This window comes from Equus przewalskii, chromosome 18, assembly GCF_037783145.1.
Source record: "Equus przewalskii isolate Varuska chromosome 18, EquPr2, whole genome shotgun sequence".
Lineage (NCBI taxonomy): Eukaryota > Metazoa > Chordata > Mammalia > Perissodactyla > Equidae > Equus > Equus przewalskii.
In genome coordinates, this window is record NC_091848.1 from 34,719,841 (window position 1) to 34,743,846 (window position 24,006).

At 36.1% G+C, this 24,006-nt stretch overlaps 2 protein-coding genes across 8 annotated transcripts in view; both read right to left on the minus strand.

Annotated features, from left to right (window-relative positions):
• Nucleotides 1–1,937, minus strand: part of PAK2 (p21 (RAC1) activated kinase 2) — a 78,926-nt gene extending 76,989 nt beyond the window's left edge. The window contains exons 1-2 of one of the 7 annotated variants that reach the window (XM_070583468.1): nucleotides 911–1,526; nucleotides 723–819 (exon numbers count right to left, since the gene is read on the minus strand). The gene's annotated coding sequence lies outside the window, so the exon portion shown is untranslated. Of the gene's footprint in view, nucleotides 1–722 lie in introns of all 7 variants that reach the window. The other 6 variants (XM_070583473.1, XM_008533782.2, XM_070583467.1 and 3 more) reach the window with 6 other exon arrangements.
• Nucleotides 1,938–6,059: 4,122 nt separating this feature from the next.
• Nucleotides 6,060–24,006, minus strand: part of PIGX (phosphatidylinositol glycan anchor biosynthesis class X) — a 32,329-nt gene continuing 14,382 nt past the window's right edge. Inside the window, exons 4-7 of the mRNA XM_070582156.1 lie at nucleotides 22,209–22,350; nucleotides 11,477–11,690; nucleotides 9,771–9,871; nucleotides 6,060–7,190 (exon numbers count right to left, since the gene is read on the minus strand). Of these exons, the coding sequence (XP_070438257.1) occupies nucleotides 7,047–7,190; nucleotides 9,771–9,871; nucleotides 11,477–11,690; nucleotides 22,209–22,350 (601 nt within the window). The 3' untranslated portion in view covers nucleotides 6,060–7,046. The remainder of the gene's footprint in view (nucleotides 7,191–9,770; nucleotides 9,872–11,476; nucleotides 11,691–22,208; nucleotides 22,351–24,006) is intronic.

The window sequence follows — 24,006 nt, forward strand, 5'->3', positions numbered from 1 at the left end:
AGTGGCAGAGAAGCTGACATCAACAGACCCAACATTTCTATACCTTAACCCCTTAAACCTACACAGATTACAGATCGAAAACCTCTTAAGGTTCATTTTTCATAATGCAAATCAGTTCGTGGCTGCTACAAGGATTTAAAAAGCAAAGATAAAAGAATTGCCTTAAATCAATACCCTTAATAGAACATAAAGTCTTTCATTTTTATATATATATGTAACAAGTATACAGAAGTTGGTATGAGTGTGTTTCACAAATACCACAGAGCTTCTGGCAAAGTAGACAAGTTCCAACATGCTTTAAAAATTACTGTTCACTGCCTTCATCCCAGTCTAACTTCGATGTTATTCATGTGGATAACCCTGCAAAAACAAAACCCCCAGAGCAAATTCTTGTACGTTTCAATATCCTGCCTACTTATAAGAGCGGAAGAGTCAAACAGAGCAGGGGAAAAAACGCGACGTGCACAACCTTGATCCAAAACACAGCTCGTCCTAGTCTAAGTTTAGGCCTAACCATTTTGATTGTCTTTTTACACAGGTTAAAGAAGAAAACAAAAAAACTACAGATCTAACTACAGATCAAAACTACAGATCACTTGTAAAGTAGAGCTGAGATGATTATATCAATGGGGGTTCGCATTATTTATCAAGGAGGAAACAAATCATGCTCACAAGGCCCAGAGTATTCCCATCAAAATTAAGATACAAGGATGGGTACCGACCTCCCAACAACTGACCATGGCAATCACTTTCACACTTCAGTTCTTGGATAACTTCACCTTTAAAGAATCAGTCAAAAGGTGGAGTCCACCGAGGAATCTGTGACAACGTTTTGCGAGTGTTTAAAAAAAAGCCAAACATGGTGAAAAGCCAACCTTCACCTAAGTTACCTAAAGAAGAAAATATTCACCTCCTGGCTGAAGATCAAACGAAAATCACGAGAAGATCTGAAAGTTCTGTTTTTAAGCGGAGGCCCTGAAACCCTCAGAAAACTATACTTTTCCACTAGTGCGGAATATGGAAGAGATTACAGATTGTAGTTTAGAAAAAAGTAAAGGGACGCGAGACAATATTCCCGAGCAATGAAACTGGGATGAACTGAGGGGTAGCAAAGAGGGGCCGGGATGCAGAAAGAGAGGAAAAATCGAGGAAGAAACCCCGAGACGTTTGGTCGAACGCTAAAGTAAGCGGAGGAGAGGAGGAGGTTGAAACGCGAGGGAGACCGAGAGAGGCAGAGCCTGTGGCGCGACACGGTTCAGGCAGGGCTGAGTTCAGGAAGAGTCAGAGCTCAGCAGCCCAGCAAGCTCCCCGTGTCGGGCTCCAGCGGGAGAAGAAAACAGCCCTAGGGAGCAGACAATGAGCCACCGCCCCAGGAGCGCGGCTCCAGGCACGCAGGTGGCCGCTTCCCCGGCCCTGCGCGGGGCGCTCGGCTGCCCGGGCCGCGCGCGCCGGCCAGGCCGCGGAGAAGGAAGGAGGAAGGGAGAGCGACGGCCGCGTCCCGGCCCGTCTGCACACTTACCCCAGGCGAGGGAAGGTCCCCGCCCCAGCGAGGCGCCTCCGTCCGAGCTCCCGGCGGGCTCTGGAGCCGCCCCGGGCAAGCGCGCGGCGCGGGGCGGGGACGGGAGGGAAGGGGAAGCGGGGCGGGAAGAGGAGCGGCGCTGGAGCGCAGCCGCTGCAACCGCTAGGCCGAGAGGCAGCAGAGCCCGCGGGCGCCGGGAGGGGAGGGCAGGGAGCCTTCGGCAATGGCGACGGCCCGGGCTGGAGGGGAAGCGGAACCTCCACCGCCGCCGCGCGTGGCCACAACCCTGGGGGAGGGCGACGGCGGGGAGCGGGGAGGGGCGGGGCGGGGCGGGGCCAGGACCCCGCCCTCCCGGCCCGAAGCCCGGAGCTGCGCCGGGCGGAGACCGGCACCGCCTCCCAGGGGGCGGGCTCGCGCGGGGGCTGCTGAGAGTTGTAGTTTGAAGACGTGCGGGGCCTGTCCTGTTTTGTGTAGGGTTCTTTTTTTTGTCTTTATATTGAGAGAGACAGCCAGTTCCTCATTTAATTCGGCATTGTCTCCAGTCAGGTCTGTGCCAACCAAAGATGCTGGTAGACGACTGCGGCTATATGAATCTGCGCCAGGACATTTGTTTCTAGGAATTCATACATTATCCATTTTGCTTTTTACCTACAAACTCTATATTTTCCCGCTGAATTAAGTCCCACCTCCTTGCAAATTAAGGCCTCCATGTTTTATCCATGGAGGGGTTCATCAATGTATTCATTAATTCTACAAACATCTGAGTGTCTTAATACATATCAGATACTATGTGTCAGGTCATCAGGGACCCAGGGAGTGAACATGAGTTACTTTGCCTTTGTGGAGCTTACAAATATGAAAATGCAATAATTAAAATAGTGATACGTAGTATGAGGAAAAAACTGCGGAGATTACTTTGGATAAGGCGGGCAGAAAAAGCATCTTTAAGAAGGTGACATCTAAGCTGAGAAGAAAAAGAGAGAGCCATGAGAAGCACCCAGGAGAAAGCATTACAGGCAGGAGGAAGAAAAAAGGCCTTGCTATGGTCAGTTATGAAGGCCTGGGTAGCTGGAGCTTAGTGCAAAAAAGACAGCATATATGAGAAAACACTAAGAGTAGACAAGATTCAGGTCAGAAAGGATCTTGAATGCCATGGTAAGGAATTTGGACTTTATCCCAAGAAGCTATTAAAGAGTTTTAAGCAAGGAAGTGATGTTATCTGGTTTAGACTTCAAGATCACTAGATTGCCATGTGGAGAATAGAGAGATGCAAGAATATAAGGGAAATGAACTAAGAGGCAGCAATCACAACTGACACTAGGGAGATACTGGTGGAAATGGACAAAGGTAGCCAGATTGTCTTTATCTATAGATGTAGAACAAAAAACTCAACTGATATGGAGAGTATAAGAGAGAAAGAAATCAAGGCTATGTCACACTATTAAATAACCTAAAAAATAGTCCCATTATTAGACACACAGAAATGCTGAATTAAATAGAACATCCTTTCAAAGGCGTAACTAAACTTTCAAGAAAGAGGAATACCTCTGACAGTTTTCCAAACTCTACCCTCAACCCAAAAATGGAACAAGAAACGAAAGTGGTAAGCAGGGCAGTGAAGCCACGGTTATGTTGAGCGTATTTACTTATCTCAGCAATCTCTATGCTTTTACTGGCTGCACAAGAGACAAGAGACCAAAGACAAGGCCTTGGGCCTGTCCAAGGAGTTGGGACTGTGATCCTGCATAAGGTTGGTAACTCAGAGGGCTTATACCCTCCAAGAAGAGACTAAAAGAAAAAACCCGAAATCCCCTGGATCAGCCCAGGGAGACAAATTGTATGTTTTAGCCTAGACTTGGCATAGAGGGGGGAAAAATTTCCCTTTAGAATTCATAACCACAAACTTTCCCTCCCATGGGTTTGAAAGTTCAAATTTATAGAACGTACACTGTCCAGGAAACTTCAAGTCAAGAAAGGTGTCCCACGCTGGTAGTGCTTGGAGGCCTAGAAGAAAAACAATACAAATCCTCACTGCACGGGTTCACTCTCAAGCCAGCTCTGAAAGGATTTCCACAGATAAACAGAATTTTAAAAGCTAAACATAAGCACCAAAATATAATTACAATACACCTGAGAAAATAGCCACCATGAGTGAATCCACAGAAACCAGGAACAGAATAATGAAGCCTATGAACTTTAGATATTGGAAGTATTGGCTACAGAATAAAAAATAAGTTTATTAAAATGATTAAAATACGACAGGAGCAAGAAACAAGATACTATTTTCAAAAAATGACCAAGTAACTTTGAAAAGGAGCCAAGTAGAACTTCTAGAAATAAAGAATATAATAAGTGAAACCAAAGCCAGTGTTTGGGTTAAATAGCAGGTGACACACAGTTGAAGACAGAATTAGTAAACTGGAAGACAGATCTAGAAAAATTACTGAGAGCAGCCCAGAGACGTAGCATATATGAAAGAAAGATTTAAAAACACGAGGATAGATTGCAAAGGTCTACCATATGCCTAATGAGAGCTCGAGGAGAGAGAGGAGAGAAAGCAGAAGCAGCAGGATATGATGAGATAATGACTAAACATTTTCCGGAACTGATTAAAGACAAGAACCTTCAGATTCAGGAAGCAAAGTGAATCCCAACCTGGAAAAGTAAAGGAAATCTTCTCAAGTACATCAAAGTGAAAATGCAGAATTCCAAAGATAAAGCAACCAGAAAGAAAAGACATGCCCTACAAAAAAACAACTATTAAAATTACTGCAGATTTCTCAACTGCAACAATGGGTGCCAGCTGAAAATGGAAAAATATTTTCAAAGTAACGAGAAAATAACCAAATTTAGAAGTGTACACTTAGCTAAATTATCAGTCATATGAGTGCGGCTGAAATAAAGGTATCATCAAACAAAAACCGAGATCTACTAAAGGAACTCCTTAAAAAGATACACTCCAGGAAGAAAGTGATCCAGTAGTAAGGTCTAAGATGCAAGAAATCACATAGCTTAACCCACCATCCTTTGACTGACTAGGACAATCCTGAAGGGCATACTTAGTCCATATTATTTCATTCTCCCACAGTCTACCAAACCCTACTTTCAACTACCTGTAGAAGCATATTTTGTAAGTTTGGGGGATAATACAGATAGGTGTTGGTCACCTCACCTTAACTTCTTTATCTCCATATTATATCAATTAGCATTAATTATCAAAATATAAATGAGTAGCTTGAAATGAATACAATATCTGACTAGAGTAATCCTTAAACTCATTAAATTCTGAAATCATTAGAGCCACAATAGATCTTTCCCGCCCCCGCATCATGTATATGCCATCCTCCATGAGGTCTAGTTAAATAATCTAAGTTCCCGGCAGAGTGGCTGAGATGCCCACACAATAGTCTGTCCTACCACCACCCTCAGCTGAGGTAACCTGTGGCTGTTATTTTTATCCAAAAGAACATAACACAATACTTTAAGAAAAATAAACCATAAAAGTGGAACAAATACTGGAACTTACTAAGAGACCAGTACCCATTTTCTTGGCATTAAACAAAAAAGACTGTATACAGAATTATAAAATTGATTTTAAAAATAAAGCACTTGTTCATTTTTTAAGAATCCAAAGAAGATAATATAAACAGTTCAAAACCAGCAGTGGTCTGTTATAAAACTGATGTCATCTGCAACCATTTCTCAGGCAAGAAAAGTCATATTAAAGTATTCTTCACTCACATTCACATTTTTATTACACTTCTAAAAACCTGTATAAATGAGTAAATGGCTGAATCATGTTCCAAGCCACAATCTCAAATATGAATTTGAAAACTAATTTAAATATTGATGAAACTTCCTTCTGATGTGCAATAGAAAATAGATATAGGGCCAGCCTGGTGGTGCAGCAGTTAAGTGCACACATTCCACTTCGGCGGCCCGGGGTTCACCGGTTCAGATCCCGGGTGTGGATATGGCACCACTTGGCAAGCCATGCTGTGATGGGCATCCCACATAAAAAGTAGAGGAAGACGGGCACGGATGTTAGCTCAGGGCCAGTCTTCCTCAGCAAAAGGAGAACTGGCAACAGATGTTAGCTCAGCGCTAATCTTCCTCAAAAAAAAAAAGAAAGAAAGAAAATAGATATATATACACACACTATATATATATATATATATATATACACACACACACACATCCACCCCCATACATACTCTTGAGAGGTTAAATAGAACCATGTTCCCCCACCTGTCTAACCATATTCCAAAATGGTCTGTTGATGTTACTGAATTTTAACTGACATACAATTCTATTTCAGCGCCATTATATTAAACCCATTGTGAAGGAAATGCTTGTAAAACACGGAATTCTTTCTTATAAGAAAACACTAAACAGGTATGGAACTAGACTGGGTTGAAATTTTAGTTATTTTAAAGATCTCTAATATTTCTGCTTTATGGCATTGGGTTGCCTTTTTCAATATATAAGTTCTCAAACACACCATCAAAAAGAACTGTTATGACTAGTCAAGCCATACATGTCAAATTATAAAAGATTTATTCCCGTAAAAACATCAGACTGTTTTAGGACATTAAGCAGCGATAGCATACATACACATATATCATATCCCATAACTCTATATAAAACAAACAATGCCAACATACCCTGGTTTATTGGGTTCTGTTTTGGAACATGCTTGTCCTGAATAAATAGAAGAGTGTGCTTGCCCTTTAATATTTTTAATTAGCTTATGGCACTTACTTTATTTACTAATTTCTAAAGAAAAACAGTAAATCATGACCTTTTGTTTAAAAAAAAAAGTCACCTGAAGATACAAAAAAGATTTTTTGTAAATGTACAACTTAATAAAATATACTCTTCAAAACAATCTGAATTATCTTCCTCACAAATTCAGTACTAAATCAGAACTAAATCATAGTACTTAGTTTCATTAAGCCCTGTGCCAATTCATATATTCAAAAGCAGTATTATAAAATATAAAAGGAGAATGGAAATATTTTAAGGAATAATCAATTTTTATATTAGCTGTTTTAATGATTTTCCTTGAAACTCTGGATAAATGACTTTAATATTTTCATAAAACTAATGTTTAAATAAATTCTGATTTATCCAAATTATTTTATTCTTATTATAATGATTTTCTCAATTTTAGCTTAAAGAGAAATGTTTCTATTCACAAAATGAGAATAATTTGTAATATATAAAGTACTCAGTTTTCTAAATCAAATGAAGATAAAGTCACTTCTCACAAAATAAATATTAATTTAACAGAATTAAGTTTCTTCTATTGGCACTTGATGCTTGAGGATTATCAAAGGTTTACACAATAGAGCACAAAAGTTTGGAATTAGTTGAAAATGAGCCAAAATTCCGTCTAGTAAACACAATTTCAGCCATAAATGAAAACAAAAGACAAAAGTAATGACCTAATTCCAGAAGAATACTTCTAGTCACAAATGAATTACGTCTTATTTAGGTTTATGGAAAGCATTTAACTGCATAAAACCTATAGGGAAAGATGGCCATATCTCAAAACAGCCCCAAGGATCAAAGCCGAACACAGGATGGTAATGAGCAGAGTCACAGAGCATACTAAAGAGGTGTGTATAGTCAGTCCCACTGGAACCTGCAGAGTCACATTCTTATGCACCTAGGAGAGATGGAGACAGAAGTTAGAGACATTGCAAATGCAAGTCCTAAGGTGAGACCACTATTTCTTTGATTTTTAGTTTTTCTTTTAAATATCTTTGTCAGTGCTACACTACATGTAACATTATTGTTTGAATGATTCTTTTAGATTCAACATTTCATTTAATATAACAGAATCAGACTCAATTCCTACAATAAATCTTAAATTCTCATTATTTTTTACTTTTTCTACTTTGTGCATAGAGTTGAATGTATTCTTTTAAAAAAATGCCAGCTATGTCCCAATGTCAACCTCTATAATCAATATAAAGATTTATTTCCTTATTGTGTTTCATATTAGAATATAGAATTCTAAGTTGAAGCCCTAAAGGGAAAATATTAAAACAACAATAAAACTAAAGTATCCATTCCTTTCTGTTTTCCTGTTTCTCTCCCAAAATAGCTTTTAGGGGCTGGCCCCTGACCAAGTCGTTAAGTTCTCGCACTCCACTTTGGCGGCCCTGGGTTTCGCAGGTTTGAATCCTGGGCACAGACATGGCACCACCTCATCAAGCCAAGCTGAGGCGGCCTCCCATATAGCACAACCAAGAGGCACTCACAACTAGAATATACCACTATGTACCCGGGGGCTTTGGGGAGAAGAAGAAGAAGAAAAAAAGAAGATTGGCAACAGATGTCAGCTCAGGTGCCAATCTTCAAAAAAAAAAAAAAAAAAAGCTTTTAGAAGTTTGTTATTCACAAATTACACAACTGAATGTGTCCTTTACTGTTACCACAACATCAACTTAGTTGTGATACTGACTAACAATGCGAATGTTCTATGTTCAACTTAGTTTCTATTTTCTATATGGTTTTGAAGATAAAGGGGTTCAATTAGAAACCTTGGGAAATATTAAGGTTTAAAAATAGGTTTGTAAAAACATTAAAATTTAGGTAATTTAGGAATACTTTTATTTTTGGTTTCTTTCTACAAATACCTGAATTATAATTTCACATCCAAAAATAAATGTTACCAACACAATCTGTAACAAAGCGCCATCTGAAAATTATCTTTCAAAAAATGTCTTAAACAAACAAGCCTTAGTGTTGATCACCACCTTAGTAATGGTCCCCTATTTCTCTGGTATATATAAACAAGAAATGTAACACAAAGTAAAGAAAAAAAATTCAAAGTGTTTAATTATAATCTTTTATTTCAAGTTACACGGTCTTGAAGAGAACTGAATTCAAAATGTTTTAATAGGGTAATTAGTTATTTAATAGGGTAAGTACTTATTGTAGCAATGCACACTACCTATTTTTAAAATCAATAAATCATAAACACTAATCATACTCTTCATTCACATAAGAAAATCAAATGCAATTCTCTAGACGTATTTTAGAGTTTGAAAAAAAGTCAGGTACCATACGGCAATGGCAATCTACTCAAAAGCAACTCTACATTGCCTAAGACCTCAGCAGAGTCACACATCTTCCCAACTGCCAGTTCAAAGAAAGTTCTCCAACACAAAATAGGAGTGCTTTGTGGGAAGTCTTCACCATAAGTACGTAGTTGTTTTTTGAGCTAGCTGGGAGACAGACCACAAGGAAAATAATTCAAATCTAAATATCCTCAATATGACATATGAATAAATCTGCTTTATGTTTATCTGACTGACAGCTATGTTGTCTGCTGCTTTAAATTTTTATATTTATTGTATTTTTGTTGCACCTCATTTGACTCATTGTAAAAGTAAACCATAAAAATGATGACATAGATTATGCCATTCCACCAAAGAAACAGGCCTTAAAGAGAATTAGGAACAAAGAGAAACACACATACTACCAGCATCAGTTAAAAGGCAGCTCAGAAAAAGAGGAACAAAAGGATAGAAAAGAAAGAGACGCGTTATACAAAGACTTCACCACTCCGAAGAAAGGAAAGAGGTAGACTGTGTTAACCAAAGAAGGTAAGTAGCAAACCGTAGACTCCTTAGACAAACCCAGTGTTAATGATTAATACTTAACTAATTTAATAACTGAAAAGAAGTTGGGAGGTCAAAACTATAAAAATAAACTGAAACAGCCTAAATTTAGATGTATAATAGCAATACAACTGTTTAGAAACTTTATCACAGTTGAAATGATACTACTTGAGTTTTATTTTCCTTTTGTTCACTTGTTCTGTACAATATAATGAAGTCAACTAATTTATTTTGTTGTTCAACTAATTTATTTTGTTCAAAAACTAGTAAAACGTTCTAAGCAAAGTTCTACTGATTAAGTAAAAACAGATAAACACACCACTGTTTTCTTTGCCATTCCATACCTTTAAAAAGCATATGAGCCATACTTAAGCTCTGGACCACTGAGGCAGGAGACGACCCCTAAATCTCCAGCCCTCCAATTAAATGATTGTGTGACTTCATAGAAACGAGGAAACACTGTTGCCATCAGCAGCAAAGAAACACCATTACAAACAAACAAAAAACAGCTTTCTATGGTCGAATATAAAATGCTAATCCCTTAAACGTAGCAGAAACATTATAGAAAGAGTTTAAAAAGAGGCAGCATGATCTAAAAACAGAAAATAATAACTTACTGATTTGTATTTCATATTGTTCCATTGGCAGATATCCTTATTCTTCAAAGCACAAGGAGCTGCCACTTTTGACTGAGCCCAGCATTTCAAAATTGGAAACTCTGAGAAAAAGTGGTAGAACATCGTATCAGAAAACCTGTTTCTGCACTAGAGGCCAGGCCAGTCTTTCATGTTGGGCTATGAGTATTTAAACATTTTAATATATGACGCATATGATTTGAATCCATCTATCACATGCTGTTTTATTTCAGCAGCCTGTTTTAAATGGCCTGCTTAAGAAATTATAAAAGTACAAAGACTCTGCAGAAGTTGAGCATGACTTCTTAACAAATTCCATTATGCTAGGGGCCACTTTTTTAAAAATTTAAACTCTTTTTCAAATATATATTCAGAAAAGAGAACAGATTTTAAGCATATGACTCGAAAAATTTCCATAGAGTAAACCCACCCATACAGAGAGAACTCAGACCAAAAAAACAAAACATACCAGAACCCCAGATGCTCCCTCAAGTGGGGGCACTTTTCCCAACTTTATTTAGGGTAAGTAAAAGGTACCATTTAGAAACAGAAAACGAGGTTGAATGAACAAAGTTAACATAGTTGAACACTTTTTTATTTTCTCACCATGAAATATATGATGGCAGCAAATGTATGATTACAAACTTCCTACTTTAGTAACAGTGTTACTGACTTTCATAAACATTCTAATCAGCCCAAATTTAGAGGCACAAAGAACCAAAATTTGAAAGGGGCTTCTTAAAGAAAAGTCTTGATTCTGGGATGACTGAAAATGGCGAAAACGTAGCTTTTCAATTTACTTAAATCCACACATAAAAACAAAAAAAAACAATTACACACAAAACCAACAACTCATGGACAACATTTACAACCAAACTAGGTGATAAAGTATCCCCTCAAATACCAAACTACATGCAAGTAGAGACAAAACACCAACAGCTACAAGTCCTGAAATATCAGCATGAAGAAAGAGAAACAGCAAAGGGGCAGTGAGGATCAATGGCTGAAAAAAGAAACACACCAGATATTCTATGCCTACTCATAAAAGAACAAAGCACCACCTATGGTCTTGCCAAAAGAATCAAACCTGCATCTGATCACACCTCTGGAACGAGCTGCCAATTTCCAGGAAATAGAGAGGTCACATGAACTGCATGAGTACAATCACAAAACCCCAACTACAATAAACTTCACAGGCCAAATGACCCAGCTTCTTCAACAGATAAATTTTAAACAAAGGGATAGAGGGGAAACCTGTAAATTAAGAGATTTAATGGAAATAATTTTTTTTAAATGGGCAAGACGAAGCTATAGTGTCTAAGAATGCCCACTTGGGTGATAAAAGTATAAAGAAACATAAGGAAGTGACTGAAAGTCAGAATAGTGGGTTAGTCTTAGAGGAAGGGAGAAGGCTGTGATTGGGACAGGACAAATGGAGCTGCTGCTGGGGTGGCTGGCAAAGTTCTATATCTTGACCTGGGTGGTGGTTACAAGGGTATTGGTCTCATAATAATTCACTAAACTATATATTTGTGAAGTTTTTCTATATCTGTACTTTAATTTACAATGAAAAAGTTAAAAAGAAAGAAAAAAGAAACGTGCTTTTGTCATCCCTGTCCTTGACTTCAGACTTGCCACCATACTTTCATTTTTATTTTCAACCCTCAGAAAAGACTTGCAACCCTCACCTTGGTCACAATACATCAATAAATCAGGGTTATTAACCACAATAAATGTTTCTCCATCTTTGCTATGTGGCCGATGATAGCGGTAGTGCACAGGCAAAAAAGCTTGGAAACAATCAATGCACTGTGAATCTTGTCTGGCATAAATGAGAACTTCAGATTCCTTGGACAAATAGTCGGGAGCTTCTATATTAAAATTTTCTGAAACCATCACTGCCTGTCAAAAAGAAAATAAGTATTAATCCAGAAGAAGAAATGAATAAGGAAAGATTTAAAAAACAAAAATAAAACAAGAAGATTGCTAAACAGATGAACAGAAATGTCAAATTCATCCCCCTTATATTTCCATTCACCTTCCATCCTCGATTTTAAGTAAAAAAACTCAAGAGGTTATGTGTGTTTAATAAAAGTTTGTTTACTAAAAGTAAACTGAGGAAATTATACTCTGGGGTATGAAATTTCCCCCTAATAAAAATTATTTCTGGGGGCCGGCCCCATGGCCTAGGGGTTAAGTTTGGCGCGCTCCACTTCAGTGGCTCGAGTTCAGTTCCTGGGTGCGGACCCACACCACTTGTTGGTGGCCATGCTGTGGCAGGTGACCCACATACAAAATGGAAAAGGACTAGCACAGATGTTAGCTCAGAGCAAGTCTTCCTCAAGCAAAGAGGAAGACTGGCAATAGATTTTAGCTCAGGGCAAATCTTCCTCAGCAAAAAATTAACTAATAAATTCATTAAATTGTTTCTATGTAATTGCTTTATCAACCTTCGTTTAGGTGACAAAAAAGGTACCAATAAAAGAGAAATTTTTTGAATAAATATAGCATTATCCAATAAGTATGAAAACTATGAAAAAACAGTTAACCCAGTATTGGGTTAGAATGATTAGTATCATTCTGGTAATTTCCTGTTCTTCAAAGAAGCAAGTAAGATAGCAGTGAGTAAGATAGAGCACTGTGGTCAGGAAGTCAAAGCAAAGGTCAGCACTCTTTCTAAACTGGGTATAAAAAGTTAATGGAAAAAATGGCAAATGATTCTTTAAAAAAAATGGTAAATGATTCTTTAAAAAAAATGGTAAAAATCATTTTGAAATAAGTATTTTTCACCAAAAGTAAAACTGCACACATGGCAGAAATTAGTCTTAAATTATAATGTGTGCATTTATATATATGTATCCATATATACATACATATTTATATATAAAAACATATACATAAACACACTTACACACACATGTATTGAGGCATTATATATATAATGTGTGTGTATATGTGTGTATGTGTGTGTGTGCAGTAAGCATCCTAATTCTCTTATTTGACAGTGACACCAAGTGCTATATTTTTTTCACATACTGTTCCTTCTCTGTTAATCACAGGAGTAACCGAACTCATTGGCAAAGGTCAAGGAATTATATAATCTTATGAGTCATAAGGAACCTGAGAGACGATCAAATTAAACCAATGTCCCAATGAGAGTGTTTTTCAAGTACCCAGCCACCGCTTGAATACTTTCAATGACTAGAAGGGAGCTCATTACTGTGAGTCATCTCACTTTATCTACCGTTAAAAGGTTATTCCTTTTTTATGAGTAGAAACTTGATGATCTGGCCTATAACAATCACCAATTGTCCTTGCTTACAGTATCTGCAATAAATCTGTTTCTTGTTTCACGAAGGGCCTCTCAAATATCAGAAGGCAACCACGCTGCCTCCACTAAGTTTTCTCTTCCCCAAAGACATATTCACAGTTCTCTCAGCTTCTCATGACGTGGTTTCCAAACCATTCATCATATTAGCTGCCTTTGGAAATACTCAGGGAGTACAGTAGCAGAATTACCTTCTTTAGCCAAAAATTGCATTAGTTTTTTTTTTAGCAGCCTTATTTCAATGTGATATATATCTCTCTATATATTTTTTAATTAACAAACTTTATTTTTTTCTAGCAGTTTTAGCTTTACAGAAAAACTGAGCAGAAAATACAGCATCCTCATATACCTCCCTCACCCATTCACACAGTGTTCTCTATTATTAACATTGCTGTGATACATTTATTATAACTGATAAGCCAATATTGATACATTACTATTAACTAAAGTCCATTGTTTAAGTTAGGGTTCACGCTTTATGTTGTACGTTCTATGGATTTTGACAAATGTAAAATGACATGTACCCACCATTACAGTATCATACAGAACAGTTTCACTGACCCTGTGCTCCACCTATTCATCCCTATATTTTTCATTTGAACTTTTAGCAGAAATGTTTAATTCCCATCCTATTCTTTCCCATAATGGGCTTTTTACTAATTAAATGCAGGGCTTTAGATTTATCCCTACCAAATTTTATTTTTCTGGCTACAGTCCATTTTTTCTGATCGTCTCTCAGGTTCCTTATGACTCATATGTTGAGATTTAACTGAAATCCTAATCTGTCAATCAACATTTATGAATTTGATAATTATGTCTTCTGTGTTTTTATCTAAGGATAAAAATGTTGATCAGGAAGGTCAACAGCAAAGTCCTAAGAAATATTACTAGAGACCTCCTGATAGAAATTTATTGATGAATTCTCTTTGGGTACAACCAGATACAAATCAAAATAACACATAGCCCAAATTTTTCTATCTTGTCAACAAGGATGTATATATGACCTGATAATAATAAAGGTAACTGTCTTTGAGTATTTACTGTGTTGCTAGGTATTTCACTAAGAGGCTGACATACATTATTTCCTTTAATTTTCACACAAACCCTATCAGGTAGGAACTATTAGTCCCATTATATAAATGAACAAACAAAATATTGGAGTGGATAAACAATATAGCTAGCAAGGAGAGGAGTCAAGATTCAAAGCCAGGTCAAAGCGACTCCCCTATTCGATTAGGGTAAACAATATAAAACAGCCAATATTTGACTAGCTGAAAATTAAGCATAATAAGTAGAACTGACATAAAATATATTACTGATTGTGCTATTTAGAATTTGTGATGGTACTATGACCTTCAATTTCTCTAATTATTGAGTTGTTTTGTCTACTTTTTCCACAGAAATAAAAATATGATAACCTGCCAAAAACTGAAAATACTTTTTTATAAACTGGGATATAATGAAAATGAAGCAGGTAGAAATGGCAATTTGGCTTTCAGAGAGAGCTCTGTTGGTTAAAGGATTATTTGGTGATGGTTCAAAAAATTTTACTCCGGGCATCTGAATCTCAAAAATCAGCCTTATTAGGGGTTTCCTCCTTTTGCAAGTGATGAAAATATTCTGGAATTAGATAGTGGTAATGGTTGCACAACTTTATGAATATACTAAAAACTACCAAATTGTACATTTCAAAAGGGTGAATCTTATGTGAATTACCTCTCAAATTTTTAAATGAGGATAATTATTTTTTTTTAATGAACCTCAACAGAGACCAAAATCCATTTTAAACCAAGATGAATTAAGAACCAGCAGAAGCTAATCCACAAACAACAATTTGAGGTCTTAGAACCGACAGGAGTTTTGGCTATTTCTTGAAACTTAGTTACAATAAGGAAGGGGAAAAAAATTGTACATGTAGGTACACCAATTGACAGGTAATCAACAACGCAGACAGTTGGAGGTGTGTATATCACTTTAGATTTAAAACGACAGAAAACCATTTTTGGAGTTCATAAACTGACAATCAAAAATGATCTGGAAAGTGGCTGCAAGCTGGTAAATCTCCCAAACATGTGCCAAAAGCATCAGTGCAAGCCCAAAATGTCCAGTGACTATATGCTGATCTGCAAAATCATAATTCATTATTCCATTTTCACCACAGATAAAACAACAGAATAGCATGTTATCAGAAAATTAAAATTATGCATCAAAAATTAATCCTAAAGCAACATGCATTGGTTACCAGATATGTACTTATACTTTTTCACAACACTCAACTACACATGTCACACACCACCATGGCAAACTTAAATGTATTAAGCCACAAAATTGTGCCATAACTCTAACATTTGCCAGAATCTTTCTCTCAAGGATTAGAGGTCTTTCAAACAGAACAAAACATTCCCAAATTAAGACAAAGTAATTGGTGCTTTTGAACAACTTATAATCTAAAAACGTAAAACTTTATAAAAATGAAATGTATAATAATTTTCTGACACTGGAATGTTAATTCTAACAGCACATTTTTTTATGATCAGTCTGACTAAAGGTTTATTCATTTTATCCATCTCAAAAAACCAGCTTCTGGTTTCACTGGTTTTCTCTATTGTGTTTCTATTTCATCGATTTCTGCAACGATGTTTATTTACTATTTCCATTCTTCTACTTTGGTTTCATGTGCTCTTCTTTTTGTAGTTTAAGGAGGCTTAGCTGAGATCATTGATTTGAAACTTTTCTTCTTTCTAAAATAGGTATTTTAGTGCTGTAAGTTTCCCCCTAAATACAGCTTTAGTAGCACCCCACTAATTCTGATATGTTGTGTTTTCATTTTTATTCAGTTCAAAATAATTTATTTCCCTTTTGATTTCTTCTTTGATCCATAGATTACTTAGAAGCATGTTTTAGCTCCCAAATGTTTGAGGCTTTTCCAGAGATCTTTCTGTTCTTGATTTCTAATTTAATTTCTCTGTAGTCAAAGAACATACTTTGTAAGACTTGAATTCTTCTAAATTTATTGAGACTTGTTTTACAACTTAGAATATGATCTATCTTGGTAAATGTTCCACGTACACCTAAAAATAATGTGTATTCTGTTGTTGGGTGGAGCATTCTATAAATGCCAATTAGGTCAAGTTGGTTGATAGTTCTGTTCAAATCTTCTATATCCTTACCAATTTTCTGTCTACTTATTATATAAATTATAGAGAGAAGGGTACAGAAATCTCTAACTGTGGATTCATCTATTCCACCTTACAGTTCTACCAGTTTTTCTTTGTGCATTTTGAATCTCTGTCAACACGTGCATAAATGTTTAGGATTATTATTTCCTTCTGATGAGCTGATCCCATTATCAAAATGACCTTCTTTAGCTCTAGTGATAGTCTTTCCTCAGAAATCCACCTTGCCTAATATTAATATAGCCACTTCAGTTTCCTTTTGATCGGTATGAACATGTTATATCTTTTGTTTTAAAATTTAAAGTTCATTTCTTGTAAGCAACATACAGTTGGGTCTTACTTTCTTATCCAATCTGATGATCTCTGGCCTTTTAATGGGGATATTTAGATACTTATATTTAATATAACTACTGATATGGTTAAGTTTAAATCTGTCATCTTGTTCTTTATATCCCACATCTATTCTTTGTTCCTTTATTTTCTTTCTCTGCCTTCTTTTGGACTAATTGAATGTTTTTTGTTTTGTTTTGTTAAATAGAGTGTGGTTTTATTTTTTATCTATTTATTTTTGGTGAAGAAGATTGGCCCCGAGCTAACATCTGAGCCAATCTTCCTCCATTTTGTATGTGGGATGCTGCCACTGCATGTTTTTGTTTTTTTTTTTTCGATGAGCAGTGTGTAGGTCCATGACCAGGATCCGAACCCCAAACCCCGGGCCACCGAAGCAGAGTGTGTGAACTTAACCACTACATCACCAGGCCGGCCCCAATTGAATGTTTTCTATAATTCCATTTTATCTGCTTTGCTGGCATATTAGCTATAACTCTTTGTTATTTTTGTGGTTACTTCAGGGTCTACAGCAAACATCTTTAATGTATCACAGCCTACCTTCAAGTGATGTTAAACTACCTCACATTTAATGTGACAATCTTACAAAAGTATACTTCCATTTTCCCCCTTTGTAATATTGCTGTCATATATTTTATTCTTACATATGGTATGGATGCTACACTACATTGGTATTATTTTTGCCAATTATCTTGTAAAGAAATTTAAATAATAAGGGAAAGAAGTCATATATTTACCCACACAGTTATCATTTCAAATGCTCTTCTTTCCTTGGTGTAGATATCAGTTTCATCTGGTATCATTTTCCTTCTGCCCAAAGAACCTCCTTTAACATTTCTTGTAGTGGAGGTCTGATGGTGATGAATTCCTTCAGCTTTGTTTGTCTGAAAGACTTTATTTCATCTTCACCTTGAAAACATTTTCAGTGGATACAGAATTCTTCATTCACAGGTTTTTTCTTTCAATACTTTAAAGATGTGCTGCACTGTTTTCTTGTTTGTACTTTTGACGAGAAATCTTCTGTTATCCTTATCTTTGGTTCTCTTTATTTCACATGGTTATTTTCTTCTTGCAGCTTTTAAGATTTTCTCATTATCATTGTTTTAAACAATTTGATTATCATGTACCTTGGTGTGGTTTTCTTCATGCTTCTTGTACTTGAGTATCTTAGATACGTGGCTTTGTAGTTTTCATCAAATTTGGAAATTTCTCAGCCATTATTTCTGCAAATATTTTTTCCATCTCCATCTCTCTTTTCTCCTTAGGGATTCCAGTTACACCTTTTTCCTCCAGCTTTATTGAGATATAATTGACATATAACATTGTGTAGGTTTAAGGCATACAACACAATGATTTGATGTACATTTATATTGCAAAATGATTACCACAATAAGGTTAGTTAATACATCCATCATCTTACATAGCTACCTTTGTGTGTGCGTGTGTGTGTGTGTGTGTGTGTGTGTGTTTGGTGAGAACTTTTAAGGAACACTCTCTTAGCAACTTTCAAGTACACAATAAAGAACTGTTAACTATAGTCACCATGCTGTACATTAGATTCCCAGAACTTATTCATCTTATAACTGGAAGTTTGTACTCTTTGACTACCTTCACTCATTTCTCCCACACTCCTGCCCCCCGCAACCACCAATCTACTCTGCTTCTGTGAGTTCAGGTTTTTTTCAGATTCCACATATAAGTGAGATCATACAGTATTTGTCTTTCTCTGTCTGACTTATTTCACTTAACATAATTCCCTCAGGATTCATGTGTGTTGTTGTAAATGGCAGAATTTTCTTCTTTTTTATGTGTGAATAACACTGCATTGTATATATGTATATGTATGCGTGTGTGTATACTTGTATATATATATCTATATAGATATATAGATATGTCTCACATTTTCTTTATTCATTCATCCATCAATGGACACTTAGGTTGTGCAATGAACATGGGACTGCAGATATTTCTTCAAGATAGTCCAATAAACTTATAGTAGCCCACCTGAAGATGTCCCACAACTCACTAATGTTCCATTCACATTTTACATTTTTTAAAATTTTTTTATATTTTTAGCAGTTTCTATTGCTATGTCTTCAAGTTCATTAATCTTTTCTTCTGCAATGTTTATCTGCCATTAATTTCATCCAGAATATTTTCCGTCTTACGTTTTGTAGTCTTAATCTTTAAAAGTTCTATGTTGTCCTTTTATACATCTTCCATGTCTGACTTAACTTTTTGAATATATAAGATATAGTCATCATAACTGTTTTCACGGGCTATCTATTAATTCTAACATCTGGGTCAGTTCTGGATTGGTTTTCATTGATTCATTTAGCTCCTCATTACAGGTCATATTTTCCATATACCTGCTAATTTTTTAAGAGGGTCAAGACATTGTGATTTTGATTTTCTTGGGTACTAGGTATTTCTGTATTCCTATAAATATTCTTGAGCTTTGTCTGGAATGCAGTAAAGTTATTTGCAAACAGTTTGATTTTTTGAAGGTGTTGCTTTTAAGATTTGTTAAGCAGGACTGAAGCAATGTTCAATCTACGGTAAGTATTCCCTAGTACTGAGTAAAAGTTCTGTTTACTCTGTCCAACGCCCAATGAATTATGAGGCTTTTCCTGGTCTTATTGTTGGGAACAGGCACTCAGAATTTTTTAGGACAGTTCTTTTCCTGGCATCAGCTAGTTTCCTCACATGGATGCACTAATCAATATTCAACCATATACTTGAGCAGAACCTTCCATGGATCTCTGGAGTTGCCTCTATGCAGTTCTCTCCTCTTTGACACACTGTCTAGTGAATTCTCGTGATCTTGGTCTCCCCAGAATCTCACCTTCATCTCCTCAACTCAAGAAGTCCACCAGGCTCTGGTTCAGTTCCTCCTCCCTGCACTATAGCCTGAAAACTTGCTCAAGGCAATAAGCTGGAACCATCATAGGGCTCACCTTATTTATTTCCCATCTCTCAGACACTGTTGCCCTCACAGCCTGATATTTAATGCTTTTTCCATCATTTCATATATTTTGTCTACTTCTTGGTTCTTTGAAGTGGGAAAGTAAATCTAGTCCCTGTTCTTGGCGAGGGCACAAGTCATAATACTACATATTTTGATTGAGTAAAACTTACGAATTCAGAAACACAGCATTTCCATTCTGACCTACAAAACAGCAATTTCATATGTTTCAATCTAATATTATGCTGTTTTGAAAGAGTGTGAGAGATTTTGATTAAATATATCTAATAGCCCAACCTAAAAATGAGGTGAGGTGCATTTGATGAACCTTATCCATGGTGAACCTATTTAAGGCTTGTCTTTATTTTCAAATTACTCAAAAATCATCACAAACTCCTTACAAAATATTTTGTTGCCACATCACCCATTTGATTTGGACCTACTGTTCTACTTGCTGCAACCAAAAATTTTATCTCATGGAAAAAAGTCAACATTTCAATCTAAATATACAGGCACATCTTGGAGATATTGCAGGTTCGGTTCCAGACCACTGCAATAGAGCAAATATTGCAATAAAGCAAGTCACACAAATTTTTTGGCATCCCAGTACATATAACAGTTATGTTTACACTATCCTGTAGTCTATTAAGTGTGCAACAGCATTGTCTAAAAAAACATACATACCTTAATTAAAAAATACTTTATTGCCAAAAAATGCTAACCATCATCTGAGCCTTCAGTGAGTCATAATCTTTTTGCTGGTGGAGGGTTTTATAAAAAACGCAATATCTGGGGGGCAGAACAAGGCAGAGTGCAATAAAATGAGGTACACCCATATAAGCTTCAATCATTCCCTACATATAAATTCCCTTCTATCCAGTTAAACTCATCATGTAATACTACTTCTCATGACAAAGTTTCTCTGCACAAAGAACTGGACCACAGTTTCAACTCAGCTAGGCAGAAGGAAACAGCATCTAATACATCAGGATACCAACTTTCAGTTATCTATATGTCACAAATGAGACATCTTTTTTCTAGAAATTTCCAAAATGAAAAGGTAAATTCACTTAAAAGACTTATACTTAGGGATCAGAAGATTAGGAAGCACAAAATTAAGATAAAGAGAAATTTGTCAATCTATAGTGGTACTGATTACTCACCCCTTTTTCTTGTTACAGTCAACCTGCACACACCCTAATCTCATCCCAACCAAAGGTGTGGGCATGTGAGCTCTTTTCGGGTACTCTTATGCAAAAAATTCCGCTTTTTTAAAACATGACAGGTAATCTTATTAAGCAGATTTAAATGTGATTCAAATCCTTGTCACTACAAGCCAAGAACTCCATTTAAATTTGAAACCTATTATTTAAAATTTTAAAAGCCTTAATCAGAATTCATGACTCAGTGACAAAAAGAAAGAAATGAGAAAAAATGCTATGAGGTCTTTGCATATGTGTATACGTATCTAAACTGCCATATATGTGAACATGTGTATCTAAACTGCCATACATACACAAAAACCAGAACACAGGAAGAAATTTGGTGACTGAGAGTTGAGATAGGTAGAAGTTTATTATTGTATACCTTTTCATATCTCCTGAATTTTGAACCATGAGAATGTAATTATCTATTCAAAAAGAAATTTAAATAAATAAAACTGGTGAAGAAATTTGCCTAACCACAATTAGAAATAAACTGCCATGATAAATGACTCCAAGTGTATCTATTTTACCTTTTTTTAATTCAATATAGATTATAATCTTATGAACTAAGATAGTGTTTCCCAAAATTTCTTAACAGGAATCACCTGAGTTGTTAAAAACAGCTATCTGGATCCAATTTAGATAGACCAAATGAATTAAGACAATCTGCACAAGGAAGACAATAATCTGCACAAAAAGTGCCGCCAGGTGATAAATTAGGAAAACCCTTAACTAAGGAATGAGATTAATCTCTGGAAAGAACAACAACTTTCCAATTAGACAACCCTAGATTCATTTCTTGGCTCTTCCATTTACCTGTGTTATCCCAGATAAGTTACTTGGCCTCTCTGGGGCTCAGTTTCCTTATCTATAAAATGGATATAATACTTCCAGGGTTGTTATAAAGATTAATCTATGTAAGGGGTGTGGGACATAATCTTTCTTTAATGCTTAACTTTACCTTGGTTCTTTTAGAAAAAAATGAAGATATCTGGCATGTAGATATCCAATAAATATTACTTTCCTTTCCTCTCATGCCAAATTATATAGATATTGGGGTATGTCTCTCTAATTTAACAAAACTGCTGTTGAAGCAGTATTTATTAATCATTAATCTTCTCAGACATATAAAATTTTCTTAGTCACTAAACTAAGAACCATCCTGCCAAAAAGGCATTTAACTAGGTCAGTTTAGTTGGCTTATTACTGACAAGTAGGATAAGTATCACTCACTTTTTAAAGAATACTCCCATCCTATCTCAAAGATGTTACTTTATACACTTTAACAAAATGAATAAAAAATATTAAAATGTTGTCTTGTCGACTTTTGCCTTAATCCAAATTATACCATCCCTAAAATAATTTCTCTCAAAAAGAAAAATCGTCTAATAATTGTACCTCTGTTACGTTTCTCTCTCGTAAGGAAGCCAACTCATATGGATCCACAAAAAGTCCTGTCGGGATGTACTGTTTAATTAAGAGTCGGCAGGTCTGAAAGTCCTCAATGCTTTCTCCAAATTTCACTTTTATTAAAAGGTCTCTGTAAGACAAGTATGTTTAAAGTAAATTTCTTCATTCAATTGTTAAATGAGATAGCATAACATTACATTCAAATTAGTAGAAATACCATATTTCAAATTCGTTTTTTAAAAGATTATAAAGTCAAATGAAATATTTGTATCATGTCAGAACCACCCATTAGATCGTGCATAAATTCATGTCATAAGCCACAGTATAGTACTAGTGTGAAACAGACAATGGTCAATGGAAAGGGATAGAGTCCAAAAATAGATACACACAAATTTTTAATAAAGGTGCCAATATAATTTGATGGGGAAAGAAGAGCCTTTTAACCAATGGTACTGAGGGGCTGGCCGGGTGGCACAGTGGTTAAGTTCACACATTCAACTTCGGTGGCCCGGGGTTTACCAGTTGGGATCCCGGGTGCGGACCTACACCATGCTGTAGCAGGTGTCCCACATAAAAAGTAGAGGAAGATGGGCATGGATGTTAGCTCAGGGCCAGTCTTCCTCAGCAAAAAGAGGAGGATTGGAAGCAGTTAGCTCAGGGCTAATCTTCCTCAAAAAAAAAAAAAAAAAAGAAGGTACTGAAACAACTTGATATCTATACAGAAAAAAATTAACCTTGACCTCTACCTCATACCATATACAAAAATTAATCTGAAATAGACTATAAACCTAAATATTAATTGCCCCAGCATTCTGTCTGGAGGCACATTTTGGACACAAGTGCAGGAAAGAAGAGCCAAAGCACAGCACGGTGGTTTTGCTTAAGTGAGAAAATACAGACGGAAGTTAAGGGAGGCTGAAGTGGCTGGAAGTCACAGTGCTAAGTTCCAGAGAAGAGGGAACTAAGTAGAAAGAATTCTAGAATTCTGAATTGGAGTCCCCTGGAGTTTTGTTGAATACTAAGATAAGTGCAAGAAAGGTATAACTCCAAAGGACTGGGCAAAGGATAACCAAGAAACTGTAAGATGAGAAATTCTAAAATTTCACACAAGGTTGGGAGACACTTACATTCCAACCAACCAAAGCACAGAGACCAAAGCTTTCGGTAGAGATCCCAATAGGGTAAAGCCTTAGTAGCTAAATTAACCTTGCAATAAAAGCCACTTTAACTTTAGACTTACACAAAAAAAAGTTAACAGGATCAAGTTGATAAGTAATCTAACTGCTAACAGAAAAAATAAGTCCAACACCCTTTAAAAGAAGATAAAATCTGCACACTCAAAAATGTACATCTCTATAAAATTCACAATGTTCAGTATCCAATCAAAAGTTACTAAACATGTAAAGAAGCAGAGAAATGTGAACAATAACCAAGAAAAAAATCATTCAATAGAAACAGACCTGACAGAAATGATAGTGATAAAAGTGACAGAAGTGATAAAATTAGCAAAAGACACTAAAAGTCATTATAAATACCCTACATGTTCAAGGATTTAAAGAAAAACATGAACATTATGAGGGAAAGAGAATATATATATATATAACTGAATACAACTTCAAGAGATGAAAAAAAGATTTCTGATATAAAAAACTATCCAGATATGATTAAAAACAATTAGACACTGCAGAAGAAAAGATCAGTGACTTGGAGACAATGCAAGAGAAACTATCCAAACTGAAGCATAAGAGGTAAAAAGATGGGGTGGGGGGGGTGGAAGGCAGTTTCA